Source organism: Sander vitreus, chromosome 16 (genome assembly GCF_031162955.1).
Source record: "Sander vitreus isolate 19-12246 chromosome 16, sanVit1, whole genome shotgun sequence".
NCBI classification, from domain to species: Eukaryota; Metazoa; Chordata; class Actinopteri; order Perciformes; family Percidae; genus Sander; species Sander vitreus.
Window position 1 is genome coordinate 27,162,311 of NC_135870.1, and position 13,167 is coordinate 27,175,477.

At 40.0% G+C, this 13,167-nt stretch overlaps 1 protein-coding gene across 2 annotated transcripts in view; it reads left to right on the forward strand.

The window, feature by feature from the left end:
• pam (peptidylglycine alpha-amidating monooxygenase) overlaps positions 1 to 13,167 on the forward strand; it is an 83,646-nt gene that overhangs the window by 27,426 nt on the left and 43,053 nt on the right. For both annotated transcript variants that reach the window (XM_078271816.1, XM_078271817.1), the window contains exons 7-8: positions 1,600 to 1,793; positions 2,016 to 2,075. In XM_078271816.1, coding sequence (XP_078127942.1) covers positions 1,600 to 1,793; positions 2,016 to 2,075 — 254 coding nt within the window. The remainder of the gene's footprint in view (positions 1 to 1,599; positions 1,794 to 2,015; positions 2,076 to 13,167) is intronic.

Here is a 13,167-nt window from a genome sequence, read left to right on the forward strand (position 1 = left end):
GCTCCACTTTCCCCACTTTTTGCCACAGCTGACTAGACTGGGTAAACCCAGCCCGATCTGCCGGCGATTTGATTTCGGCCTGCAGCTCAGGCTGGAAACCTGTACATTATTCTATCCTGCTTCCGTTACAAATCTGTGGGGACCAATCACAAACTAGCTTATCCACCTGGCGCGCTATTGGCGGGTTTAACACAATGACGATAGAGAAGCAACCAAGCAGCTTTTTGTTGACATTCAACATGGCAGGCACCGAAGCGCAGCAACCCATTGATGCCGCTGTCGCTGCTACGTCAGCTGGTCTGATTGGTTGAAGGACTATCCTATTGCTTACAGAGTAATTTGAACTATGCCCGTTTATCACGCCTCTTGTGCAGTAGAAAATACAGAGCAGACTCCCCAGACTAATGTTCAATCTTAAAAGATTGAGCTTGGTCTGGTGATAGCCATACTAACAGCTAACAAATTAACCAGACTTCTTTCAGCGGATTGCTGTCCTCGGAAACACTCTGCTATGCATGTACTGTGATGTTGTATATCAAAATGCATTTAAATCAGACCTTGTTCCACTTAAAACAGTATATAATAGACTCTGCAGATTTTTCCTTGGATGTTCTTTTCTCACTCATCACTGTGTCGCACTTAAATGGCCATCTCTAAGTGTTAGAAGACATACTCACTGGCTTCAATTTATATTTAAATGTATTTATTTCATTTATCCTCCTTATTTACAACAGTATCTTGTACCTTTTACCTCAAACTACGAAGTTCGGCACTCAACTCAACTCTACTTCTCTGTCCCGCCTTAAGTTTAAGGCTCCAGCAGATTGGAATAATTTACCTGTTGAACTAAGATCAATTTCACTACTTGGTTTGTTTAAACATGCCCTGTCTGCTCACTTTAAGATGAACTGCCATTGTTATTCAATCATTATGCCTACTGTTTATACCTAATGTTTATATTTGACTGTAGTTAGTAATCCACTCACTCCTCTGTTGTTATGTAATGATTGTGTTATATGTTGGGATTTTAAGGGGTTTAACCTAATAAACAAATTTGAACACAAATTCATCTACCGAGAATGTCTACTTGCGCATAATTGATTGACCATCACAGTATGTTGCCGAATGAGATCACTTCATCATTGCAGTGGTTTTATTGACATGAATGATGGGCCCATGTAATACAAAGAGCCTTGTGCTCAAAGAGCTTCACACATGCAGAGATCCAAATTTAAGAGGCAGATACTGATAAAGGTCTTTCAAAGTTAAACAATCTGAAAATGATATATTGGCCAATATCCGTTTTACATAAACACATAACATAAGCAAACATTTTGATGAGCATCTCTTAAATTTGATTGTTAAAGATTTGTGACCAAGGTATGTTCTGAGCGTGACATTTAACAGTTAAAAAATAAACCTGTTAGTGTTCAAATGTTAGTAAATATTGCTAATTTACTGGCAGGGCTCTAAAGGTAACAATAGGCAGCAGTCACAGTGTCATAATATATTAGGCAGGTGTTAATGCTTTGCTTCTCCATTTATTATGTATAGTAAAGGTAGTGATGTATTCAACCCACTTTTTTGTTTTGTCTGCAGTGGTACTGCTGATGATGAAATGTGCAACTTCTATATAATGTACTACATGGACAGCAAACATGCCATCCCCTACATGAACTGCATGGAGTCTGGCTCCAAAGAGCTGTTTCAGCATATTCCAGCTGAGGCCAATGTTCCCATAGCTGTCAGTCCAGGTCATATGAACTCTATGATGCATATGGTGCACTCAACAGGTACAAAGGCATCACATATTCTTTATGTTGCATACTGCTAACCCATAGTTATTCAATTGAGCATGTAATTGTTTTTTTTTTTCTTTTCCTGTTGTGAATGTATGCTAATGTTTGGTTCACACTCACCTGTCAAACTTTTCTCCATGTGTGCCTTCTTGTCTTGTTAAATCAGCTTACATCTTTTTAAATAGCCTGTCTAAACTTTGTTTTCCCCCCCCAAAGATCATCAAGAAAACAGGTTGCTACTGGATACAAACAGAGCTGAGCAGGTTCTGGATCAGGGTGAGTTCAAGGAAAATGAGCTGCATCATTGTGCTATTACTACAACAACTACGCTAGGTTGCAAAAGTATTTACCCTCCTAGACGTTGAACACAATTTGGTTTTTCACAACAAAAGCTCCTGCCTGATAATTAGGCTGAATTCCCATTCCATTACAGTTGTATTATTCAGAGGCATTCCCCTCTTGGTAGCCATTTTTTTTAACCATTTACTAGTGAACAACAAGATGTCCTAACTTCAGGGTTCTGTGGGGTCTTGAAAAGTCTAAAATTAAAAGATCAAAATTGTAGGCCTTAAAAAGTCTTCAATTTGCTAAAGTATTGTGTTCTAGGTCTCTCTATTCACCCTCTGTATGAGACGCTCTGAAGGAGCGCCTGTCTCTTTAAGCCCCCCTCCCATCAAAGCCCAGTCTGCTCTGATTGGCCAGAGTGTTTCCTGGATAGATCATCTTCTTAAGTACTGGGTATGTTCTTGTAGATGTATTCACAATTTACTGAGTACTTAAGCAGAAACTGGACTGTAAAAGGAAGTCTTGTTTGTTCACAGGTTATTACCAGGATATTACTATATAAATATATGTAATAGATTACTCCCTTTGTTTATACAGTCAACACCAACTTGTACCATATAGGTTGCACAACATAACTATGAAAAACATGAATATTTACCCATTAAATAAGTCAAAATTGGACTGTAAAAGGAAGTAGTGTTTGTTTTCAGGTTATTACCAGGATATTACAATTAAACTTGTAATTGATAAACTCCCTTTGTTTGTGTAGTGTTGTAGTAAATTATAGATCCGATGCCAAGGGCTAGATTAATGGCTCAGACCCAAACACCAACTGCCTTCTATCAAATACTTTTCCTGTTTTTGTTCAAAGTATAACAAAGTCCCAAAATGGCTTAGAAAAATCCACAAGAGTCAGAATCAGATGTAAAAAGACTTTAATGTGCTTGAAAAGAGTTCAACTCACCTAAAACCCAGAAAGTTGCGGACAGCTTACTGAAGATTTCTTTGTCTGGCGTTGCCTTATATCTGCCTTATATTCCCCCAAATTAAATCCTCCAATAACAGTTTTTAGGACATGCTGCTTAAAAATCCAATTGGATACTTTTGAGTCTAAGGATCTCCTTCTCAGGGAAGTCCTTTGTTGATGTCTTATTGCTGAAGTTGAAACTGGAATGTAAAACAGTACCTCCAGGATTTCGCAGCTTTTTTTTTAAATTGTTGCGGCCCAAAATGCCTGATTTTGCGGGAGCTTTTGTAAAAAATTGCGATAAATGTTGCGTATTGTGTTTTTGTTGCAATGAAGTTGGGAGAGAGTGAAAATTACTAAAAACTTGTTTCGGGTAGTATAAAACTACTCTTAGCTGAGTTTTCCTAGTAACCTTACCAAAAAGGCTCAGGATGCAGCAAATGTTGGTATAATATGAAAATGGCTGGTGGATTTAAGACAAAAAATAATAATTTATTGAATGAATCAAATTTAAACATATCTGTCAGTGGCTTGTTGATCTTTACATTGTTAGTTAATTTCATATCTTGGCCTGGGACACACATTCATACGGTTTGATAAAGTACTTATTGGACTTTAACTTATCATTGCACTTATAATAACAGGTCAGGTTACTTTACTGGTACCCGTAGGTAAACTAAGTATACAGTCTAAGAGGCAGGACATCCTTAAAACTTTGTAGACCACCACATAACATGCAACACACAAAACATTAAAACATATAAAACAGACAGTAGAACATGGATAAAAAAGAATAAAAAACAGTACGTGACCAAAGTGCTTGTGCGTTGTGTGCAAGTAATTCTACAGTTTGTTTAACAGAGTGATTGCTGCTGGGACAAAACTGTTTTTAAATCTTGTAGTTCTACAACCAGGGACTTTTAGCCTGCGTCCAGCGGGGAGATACTGGAATTCCCTATTCAGAGGGTGTAGGCTATCTTCTAAGATGGCCGTAGCTATCCGCTGTAGTTGTTTAGCATACAGGGATGTGGGGTGCAGCTGGGACTCACCAGTCAGCTTACTTGACCATTTTAGAATTTGATTTAGGCGATTCTTGTGCTTAACTGAAACACACCCAAACCATGACACTAAGGAAAAATATATGATGGATTCAATAAAGGCATGATAAAATAATGTCATCATGGTCTTGTATGAAAATGGTAAAATTTTCTCAAGCAGTATAGACGCTGTCGTTCTTTTTTACAGACAGCTTCACAATTCTACTGGAAATTTAGTTTAGAGTCAATAATTGTTCCTAGATATCTATAGGATTCTACGTGATCCACTAGTTGACCATTTATAGTTATGGCCTCATATCCTGGTGTTTTTCCAAAATTTATGTACATATTCTTTGTTTTGGATATGTTTAATTGGAGGTGTGACTCCTCACACCACTGGACAAAGTCTTCAATTATTGGTCCATGGCCTCTGTCATTTTTATGGAGCAGGCTCACTATGACGGAGTCGTCCGCTTATTTAATGATGGTCCTATTTACATATTTGCTCCGACACGTGTTTGTATATAGGATGAACAGGAGGGGTGAAAATACGCACCCCTGTGGTGAACCTGTAGAAGAACAAAACTGACCAGAGAGAGCTTCGTTCACCCTTACTCTCTGTGTCATGTTTGTTAAAAAAATCCAAAATCCAACCAACAAGATTAGGACAAAAATCGAATTGCTCAACGAGGCGGTTGGCTAAAAGATAAGGTTGAATTGTATTAAAAGCAAATGAAAAATCAATAAAAAGAATTTGTGCATGGGACCCACTTCCCTCAAGGTGTTTGAAGAGCAAATGAAGCAGAGTGAGAGTGGCGTCTTCTACACCCCTGCGTGGCCTGTAGGCAAATTGCATGGGATCCAATGCATGTTCAGTGGTCCTTAAAATATGTGACCTTATCAATTTTTCAAAATTTTTCATTAAAATTGAAGTAAGAGTGACAGGTCTAAAATCATTAAGAGTTTTAGAACTAATGCATTTAGGAACTGGAACCACTACAGCATCCTTCCAGATTTTGGGACATGCATCGGGTGATAGCCTATCTTAGTCTGACAAGCCAGCCCCACATCAAGATGTTGGATCTGGGAACCATTGGCAGGGCTCAATCCGAGGGGCGGGATAAACGGTTGTCTTTCAAATTCCCTCTGTACGCTACAACCAAGCAGAGCAACGAAGAAGATAGCGGAGCTAGTTGATAGATTAAACTTTTGCCGTATCCGGTCGGCAAAACCCCGAACACATCTTCCTTTTTTAAGAATGACTTCAGTGCCGTTCTTTTCTCAAAGAAAAGCTTACCTCCAAGTCTTCCAGAGTTGCTGGATAACCCCTTATCTTTATGAAGAGAAACCCAAATATGCTACCTGGAGTACTCCAAAAGAAACTGGGATACTGTTGCATATATACACCATATTCCGGGTATTGAGCACCGCTGCCTACTTGCGGAGGCGCTGGTTGAGCCATGTACGGTAACAGAAATACAAAAAATGGCAGCAGTGAAAGCTGAGTTTTGTCTATCAGTAAAGAAAGAGGCTGCGACTTCCAGTTATGGAGGCGTGGTAAGCAGACGTGGATTCTTGTGCTCTGTTGCTAATTCAAAAAAACAAATACTACTTAAATATTACCAATTAGAGTAAAAACATATTACAATAGTTATAATACAAGTTAATATGCCGAGAAAAGTAACCAAGGACAAATATAAAACAGCTGGAGGACTCGCTAATGAAGAAAACGAGACGATGGGACCAACCGACGAAAGAGGTGCACGCGTTGCAGACTCAGGTACCAACAGCACTAAAATCATGGACATCCCCTCCACAATGGACATCATGAAGGCTACACTGTCATTCAAATAAGATTTTCACTCTGAGATGGATGGTGTACTGACAGCAATTAAAAACCAACATTAGAGAATGCAGCAGCAGCGTTGCTGAGGCTGAACAACGCATATCCACGGCGGAGGATAAGGTTGACATGCTGCAAAATGTTGTGGAGGGACTTGAAATGATGGCAAAACTCCTACATGAAGAGGACTTGGAGGGCAGAAGGCAGCGCAATAACGTCCGCATACTGAGTGTGCCTGAGAGGGAGGAGGGCTCAGACCCCTGCTCTTACATGGAGACATTACATGGATGGCGGACATATTTAAAATATATAACCCCCAGTTCTGGAGAGGACTCACAGAATCACAACGGGCCAAAAACCCGACACTACTTACTCCCAGAACATTTATTGTGAAGTGCCTAAACTACAAAGACAGAGAAAACATCCTTAGAGCCGTTAGGGTGAAGGAAGAGGTGATCTACAAAAACAGCAGAATGATAAGATTTCTCCTGGACTTATCAGCAGATGTTTATAAACAGCAAAGGCATTATGACGGCGTGAAAAGGAAGCTGTGTCACAGGGGACTCATGAAACATTGGATCATCTTCCCCGCCATACTGCTTTTGATCAACGGGGAGCTCCCAACTGTCTTTAATACTCCCGTGGAAGTACATCAAAGAGATGGGGGAGCTGGTACCAGAAGTACAGTAGGAGGAAATGTTAAAAAAGCCACAAAGACTTACAATGCCTTCACACATAAAATTTCCCAAGGTCATATATGCCATATTTTAGGTTACTTAATGTATTTTATGTTTGCACCATATTGCAAAATGAAAGATTTAAGTAATTAGTTAAAGTTTAAAGCAGTTACAAAAGGCTGTCTGTATGACACAGTTTGTAACGTTAAGTATTTCTGGAAAAGATCTGGATTAATTTTAATTTAGTGAGCAACATGAACAGGAGATTTAAGAAAATGCAGAAGAGCGGTTTGTCATTATGTTGTGGACCTGTTTCAAGCAGTAAAAGGGCCACAACAAAGGGCTGCGGGTCGGACTCGAACCCGTAGCCGCTGCCAAGGACTCTACACAGGGTGCACCTACATAGGGTGCACACTTTACTGGGTGAGGTAGAGGTCCCCCTTATGGTACCAACTTTATTCATAAACCTTAATGTCTTTTATCAGTCACTATTTGGCAGTCACCAATATGCAGAGCAAAAAAAAGCGGATTTTATCATTTTTGTTATTTCAGCTTTCCTATTGCTACCCGCTGTAAAACAAATTACAGATATTTTAATTGAATATATTTAATGGAACTGTAGAGGCCTGTATAAACTAACCAAAGTAAAGCAGGTTATGAACAGGTTAAAACGGTTAAAAGCCAAGATTTTGTTCTTACAGGAAACACACCTATTAACTAACGTTACATTATGGTCAAATTATAAGCTATACAAGCAGGAAAACAAAAGAAGCGCTGGAAATAATTAGAGATCTGGAATCCAAAATCAAAATGCTTGAAAACAAAAGCTTGCAGGATGGACAAAATGAAAATGAAATCTCCAAACAGTTACTACATCTTAGAACTCAGTATAATGAGATAACATACAATCAGGCTGCTGCGAACTTATTGAGGCTCAATCAAAAATGTTATGATCAGGGACAAAAGCCGGGTAGACTTCTTATTAGATTAGACAACAGGAAACCGAAAGGGCGCAATACATTTCATTGAGGATGCAAATGGAAATACTATGGTTGACCCTCTGGAAATTATTACTGCTTTTAAAAAACAATATGAAAATCTTTATAAATCACAGTACATTACTGATGCGGATGGCCATGCTGAATTTTTAAACAAACTCAATATCCCCCAAATCCCTGAGGAAAGTAAAAAAGGCCTGGATAAACAATTAAGCACGATTGAGATATTAAAAGCTATAGCTGCAATGAAGCCTGGGAAAACAGCAGGGCCAAATGGCCTCCCAATTGACTTATATAAATTCTTTAATGATAAATTGGCAACTCCGCTTAATGTGATGTATCTAGAATCCTACAACAATTGCTAATCCTCGATGCAAAATGATTTGCAGCGAAGCTTCGTTAAATCAATGTTACCAACATTATATTGCTATATCCACACGGATCATTATTATTGTCGCACACCAGACACTGCTCAATCTGCTGGCGACACATGCCAGAGCGTAAATAGAGAGGGGCTAAGAGAAGAGACAGGCTGGAGAAAACGACAGAAAGTGTCCAAAGTTTGGAATCAGTTCAAACGTAATTAAAACGAAAACTCTGTACAGTGTGTCTACTGAAAAACCAAACTAGCTTACCACAATAATAGCGCGACGTCAATGCTTCAGCATCTCAACAGAAAACATTTCTCATCCATTCCACAAAGCGGACTCGACAAAAGTAAATCACGGAGTTGTATGGACGAGTAGCAGTGACCACAAATTTATCTAAAGAGCCGACTTTTTGACTATCCCGTCGGAGAAACAGCTGACTGTTGCGCACCATTTTCTCTCACTCTCTCTCTTCACGGAGAAACAGCTGATCAACGATCTACTAGCATAAGTGTAACAGAGCTGTGTAGCATTGTAATCAAATATATAAATTAAAATAGATTGAGTATAATTGATATTTACATATACATATATTTACATATAGGCCTATATACAGATCAGTCTCAGGATGAAACTTGTAGTTCTGAAAGTTAAGTTGCACAACTTAAGGTAATGTTTATGTATGTTTAATGTATGCCTTAGTGTGAGGTTGATGTCATTTCAGAAAATGTTTTCTTTAAAAATTTTACAATGTAATATGGCACTTAAATGCACTTCATATGTTTAGTTTTTTGAGAGATGATATTGTAAGCAATGTAGGCAACAAAAATGTAGCTTTTTTCCAAAAATTTAACCAAACTATTGTTTATTATTGCTCTTCAATAAAACAAAAGTATTTCTTATCTGATTAATCGATGGAATAATCGGTAGAATACTCGATTACTAAAATAATCGATAGCTGCAGCCCTAGTTGAGTGGACTTATATCTTTGATGTTACAGCTCGATTTGGTTTTTAAAATACTTTCCTTAACTGGATCAAACTATTACATCTCAACCCTATAGCTGAGGTACTGTCAAATGAAGTGGTGTCTGAGCCCTTCAATATTACAAGAGGTTGCCCCCAAGGTTCACCTCTATCACCACTTCTGTTCATACTAGCAATTGAACCACTAGCAATAGAAATTAGTCCAAGTAGGCAAATACAGGGGATTACAATTGGCAACAGAGATCATAGAATAGCTCTTTTTGCGGACGACGTAATTCTATTCTTAAAACAATTAAACACATCTATACCGTCACTGTTAGATCTAATCGGCCTGTTTGGTAGTATCTCCGGATATAAGTAAATGCTTCAAAATCATTACTTAAGCTGCTTAACGGAAATGAAAGACAATATATAAACCAATACTTATTGACTTTCAAGCTCTCATCAAATTTTACATATTTTATATTTCAAAATATATATAATACTATAATAATACTATAGCACCAACAAACTATGAAGAATGAACTCTGTAAATACATCTAAGAAAGGTGGATGCCCTTACCTATATTTATGATAGGGAGAATAATATGTTAAAAATGAACATATTGCCTAAATGCATGTATGTATTTCAAAATATCCCTCTCGCGCCACCTGCAGTAATGTTTAAGAAACTCACAGCACTCTTCAGGAAATTATATATGAATTAAAGGAGAACTTCAGGCAATTTTTACGTTAATCTTGATCGCTATACGTATGTGAGTACTGTCGATAGCAAAAAAAAAAAAAACGAGCCAAATTGGTGGTAGCAACATGGAGCTGCTACAGCTAACGCCGAGAGCTCCCACTTAGCTAAAACGGCAGTTATGGGGGCATAACATAAAGAGTGCCTTTGTGCCTCTTAACAGACACAAAATGCAATTAAAATGCCAACATGACAACAAGATGCATTTTCAACTCAGACATTGTTTATATTCACCTACCCTGTTAGCTGCTATCTGCCGTCTGGGATGAGTGAGTGTGTTCAGCCAGGCTTCGGTAATAATCATCAAGCAGCAGTTCCCTGTGTATTTGTAGCATATATCCGTTTTGTGTGTGATCCATCTGGCGTTGATGAATATAGGAGTCTCGGCAGTGGCGAACTGTGCATCCTTCTACTTCCTCTCCGCCTTCCCCGCCTGCCGCGGCTGACAACACGAAACGGAAACGGGTTACTTCAAAAATCCATCTAGTTCCAAAGTTTCCATGTAGTTACATAGTCACTGATCATAACCACTACAGTGCTCAATTACCTATTTTTGCGGGGGAAATAAACTTTTTTCGCCGCAAAACTTTCACTGCGAAAGCATGAACCTCTGGAGGACATCCACCAGACCAGCGGGCGCCCGTGGATTGTTCCCACGGTAGGCGGGGAAGGCGGGGAGGAAGTAGAAGGATGCCGGTCGGGCCTGCTAGCCTGGATAAGGCAACTAACACACAGTTCGCCACTGCAGAGACTGCTATTCACCAACGCCAGATGGATCGCACACAAAATGGATATATATGCTACAAATACACACAGAACTTATTACCGAAGCCTGGCTGAACACATTCACTCATCCCAGACGGCAGAGAGCAGCTAACAGGGTAGGTGAATTCAAACAACGTCTGTGTTGAAAACGCATCTTGTTGTCATGTAAGGGCCCTGTTCATGTTGCACAGACAATTTAATTGCATTTTGTGTCAGCTAAGAGGCACACAGGCACTCTTTATCTTATGCCCCCAAAACTGCCGTTCTAGTTAACTGGGAGCTCTCGGCATTAGCTGCAGCAGCTCCATGTTGCTAGCACCAATTTGGCTCGTTTGTTTTTGCTATCGACTACACACAGACACTTTTTGACTGGCAAGATGGTCGCGAGCGAAAAAACAACCGCTAAAGTGAGTGAGTTGTAAACTCTGTGTACACAAACAATGTTCTCAATGCTCTAGTTCATGTGTAGAGCCCCTGGTGATACGTCGAGCAAAGTTTCATTTTGTGTCCAGCCTTCTTAGTGTTTTAAAAATAGCGATTTTGATGTGATCATAGTAGTGCCCCTAGCACTCCCATTCAAAAGACCATTTGACCGAAAACGAAAATACGGTCAATCTTAAAAGTGGCGCTTCCGTCCTAATTATGCTTTTAAACGAAAGTTTGACTTGGGTATGTTGATCCACTGGCGCTGTAATGGCGACAGGCAGCAACAGAGTGCAGAGTGAGAGTGTTGTCTTTTAACGTTTAACCTGGTTTTAGCGTCCTTACTAATCTGGATTTTTAACTGATCTGCATGTGACGGTCATAACAATGACTCACCTTAGTTTGATGGGATATTTTATCCTTTTTACACTCTTGTGCAAACTTTGGGCGTACTCTGCGAACAAAAAGAGTCCCCCAAATATACCCGCGAGTTTCTCCTGTTCCTGCGTAACTCCGATGCGGGAATCGTGGACTCCCAGGCGGCTCTTCCACCAGAGATCATCCGGTCGGCAGCCACCGCAGAGAACCAGAGTTGGGCACCCAGGACAGGAGTGAGGAAAAGGGGGAGACGCGGCGGCGTACGGCAAAGATTGAAGCGACAAGGCCATCGTCGGATACCTCTTCCTTCAATTATCCTCGCCAATGTCCAGTCCCTTCGAAATAAAGTGGACGAGCTTCAGGCAAAAGTAAAGTTCCTTTCAGAATACAGATCCGCCTGTCTCCTCGCCTTGACAGAGACGTGGCTCAAAGATCAGGATCCACTCTCTGATTTTGAGTTGGACTGTTTTGGGGAACCTGTCCGTCTTGACAGAGACTCCACAGTGACGGGAAAATCACTTGGTGGAGGCTTATGTCTTTATATAAACAAGAAATGGTGCAATACAGTGATTGTCAAACTGTGTACTCCTGATATAGAACTTTTGTCTGTATCTCTACGCCCCTTCTATCTGCCCAGGGAATTCCCACAGATATTTGTAACACTTGTTTATATTCACCCGAAGGCTAATGCCGACCTAGCGACTCGGGCTATGGTGAAGTGTGTGCAGCGGCTTCAGGGGAATTTCACCTGAAGCACCAAACTTCGTCATGGCCGATTTTAATAACTGTAAGCCAGGGAGGTCCCTGTGTAATTGTTATCAATATGTCACCTGTGCAACACGACGGACCAAAAGGCTGGACCTCTGATATGGATCCGTCAATGGTGCTTATAAATCCTACAGCAGAGCTCCACTTGGCATGTCCGATCACAACTCTGTTTATTTGGTTCCGTCCTACAAACCGGTACTGAAGAGAAACAAGCAAGAAAGTTGGTTCCGGTTTGGTCAGAGGACTCAATCCAGTGTCTACAGGAATGCCACTGCTGTACTGATTGGGATCTATTTAAAAAATGAATGTAAGGATATTGATGAGCTTACAGAGACTGTCTCCACATACATCACCTTCTGTGAGGAGTTAGTCATTCCTAGAAAACTCATTTCCATATATCCAAATAATAAACCTTGGGTCTCCAAATCAGTTAAAAGCATAATTAATCAACAAAATATTAGCTTCAACCATGGTAACATGACTCAATATAGAGTATTTCAAAAACAAGCTAAAAAGGAACTTAAGCTTGCAAAACTTAACTATAAAGACAAAGTTGAGAACATGCTGAGCACAGGCAACTCACATCCTGCATGGGAGGGAGTGAAAGCCATGATGGGGATGCAGTCTAAGGAGTGTCCAATTTCCCTCAATGGCATGTCAGACCGTGCCCTCTCAAATGAGCTGAACACTTTCTATAATCGTTTTAATACTTATGACTTTAGTGAGGAGTTGTCAGTCTTTAATAACGTTGCCCCTGGGCAGAGCAATGTCCAGGTTGACAGAAACAAGGTCCTGACACTCTTCAGAGGTGTTAAGGAAAGGAAAAGTACTGGCCCTGACGGCATTGGAGGCCGTATATTAAAGAACTGTGCTGAACAGCTGGCAGACATTTTTTGTTTTATTTTCAAAATGTCCTCACATCTCCACACCGTTCCTAACCTTTGGAAAGACTCAATTATTGTCCCGGTGCCTAAAAATAAGGCTCCAGAGTCTTTTAATGACTTTAGGCTTGTGGCACTCACGTCCCTTATTATGAAGACGTTAGAGAAGATCGTGAAAGACGAACTTTTGAACTCTGTACAGGATCTACTAGACCCGCTTCAATTCGCCTACAGACCAAAACGGGGAGTA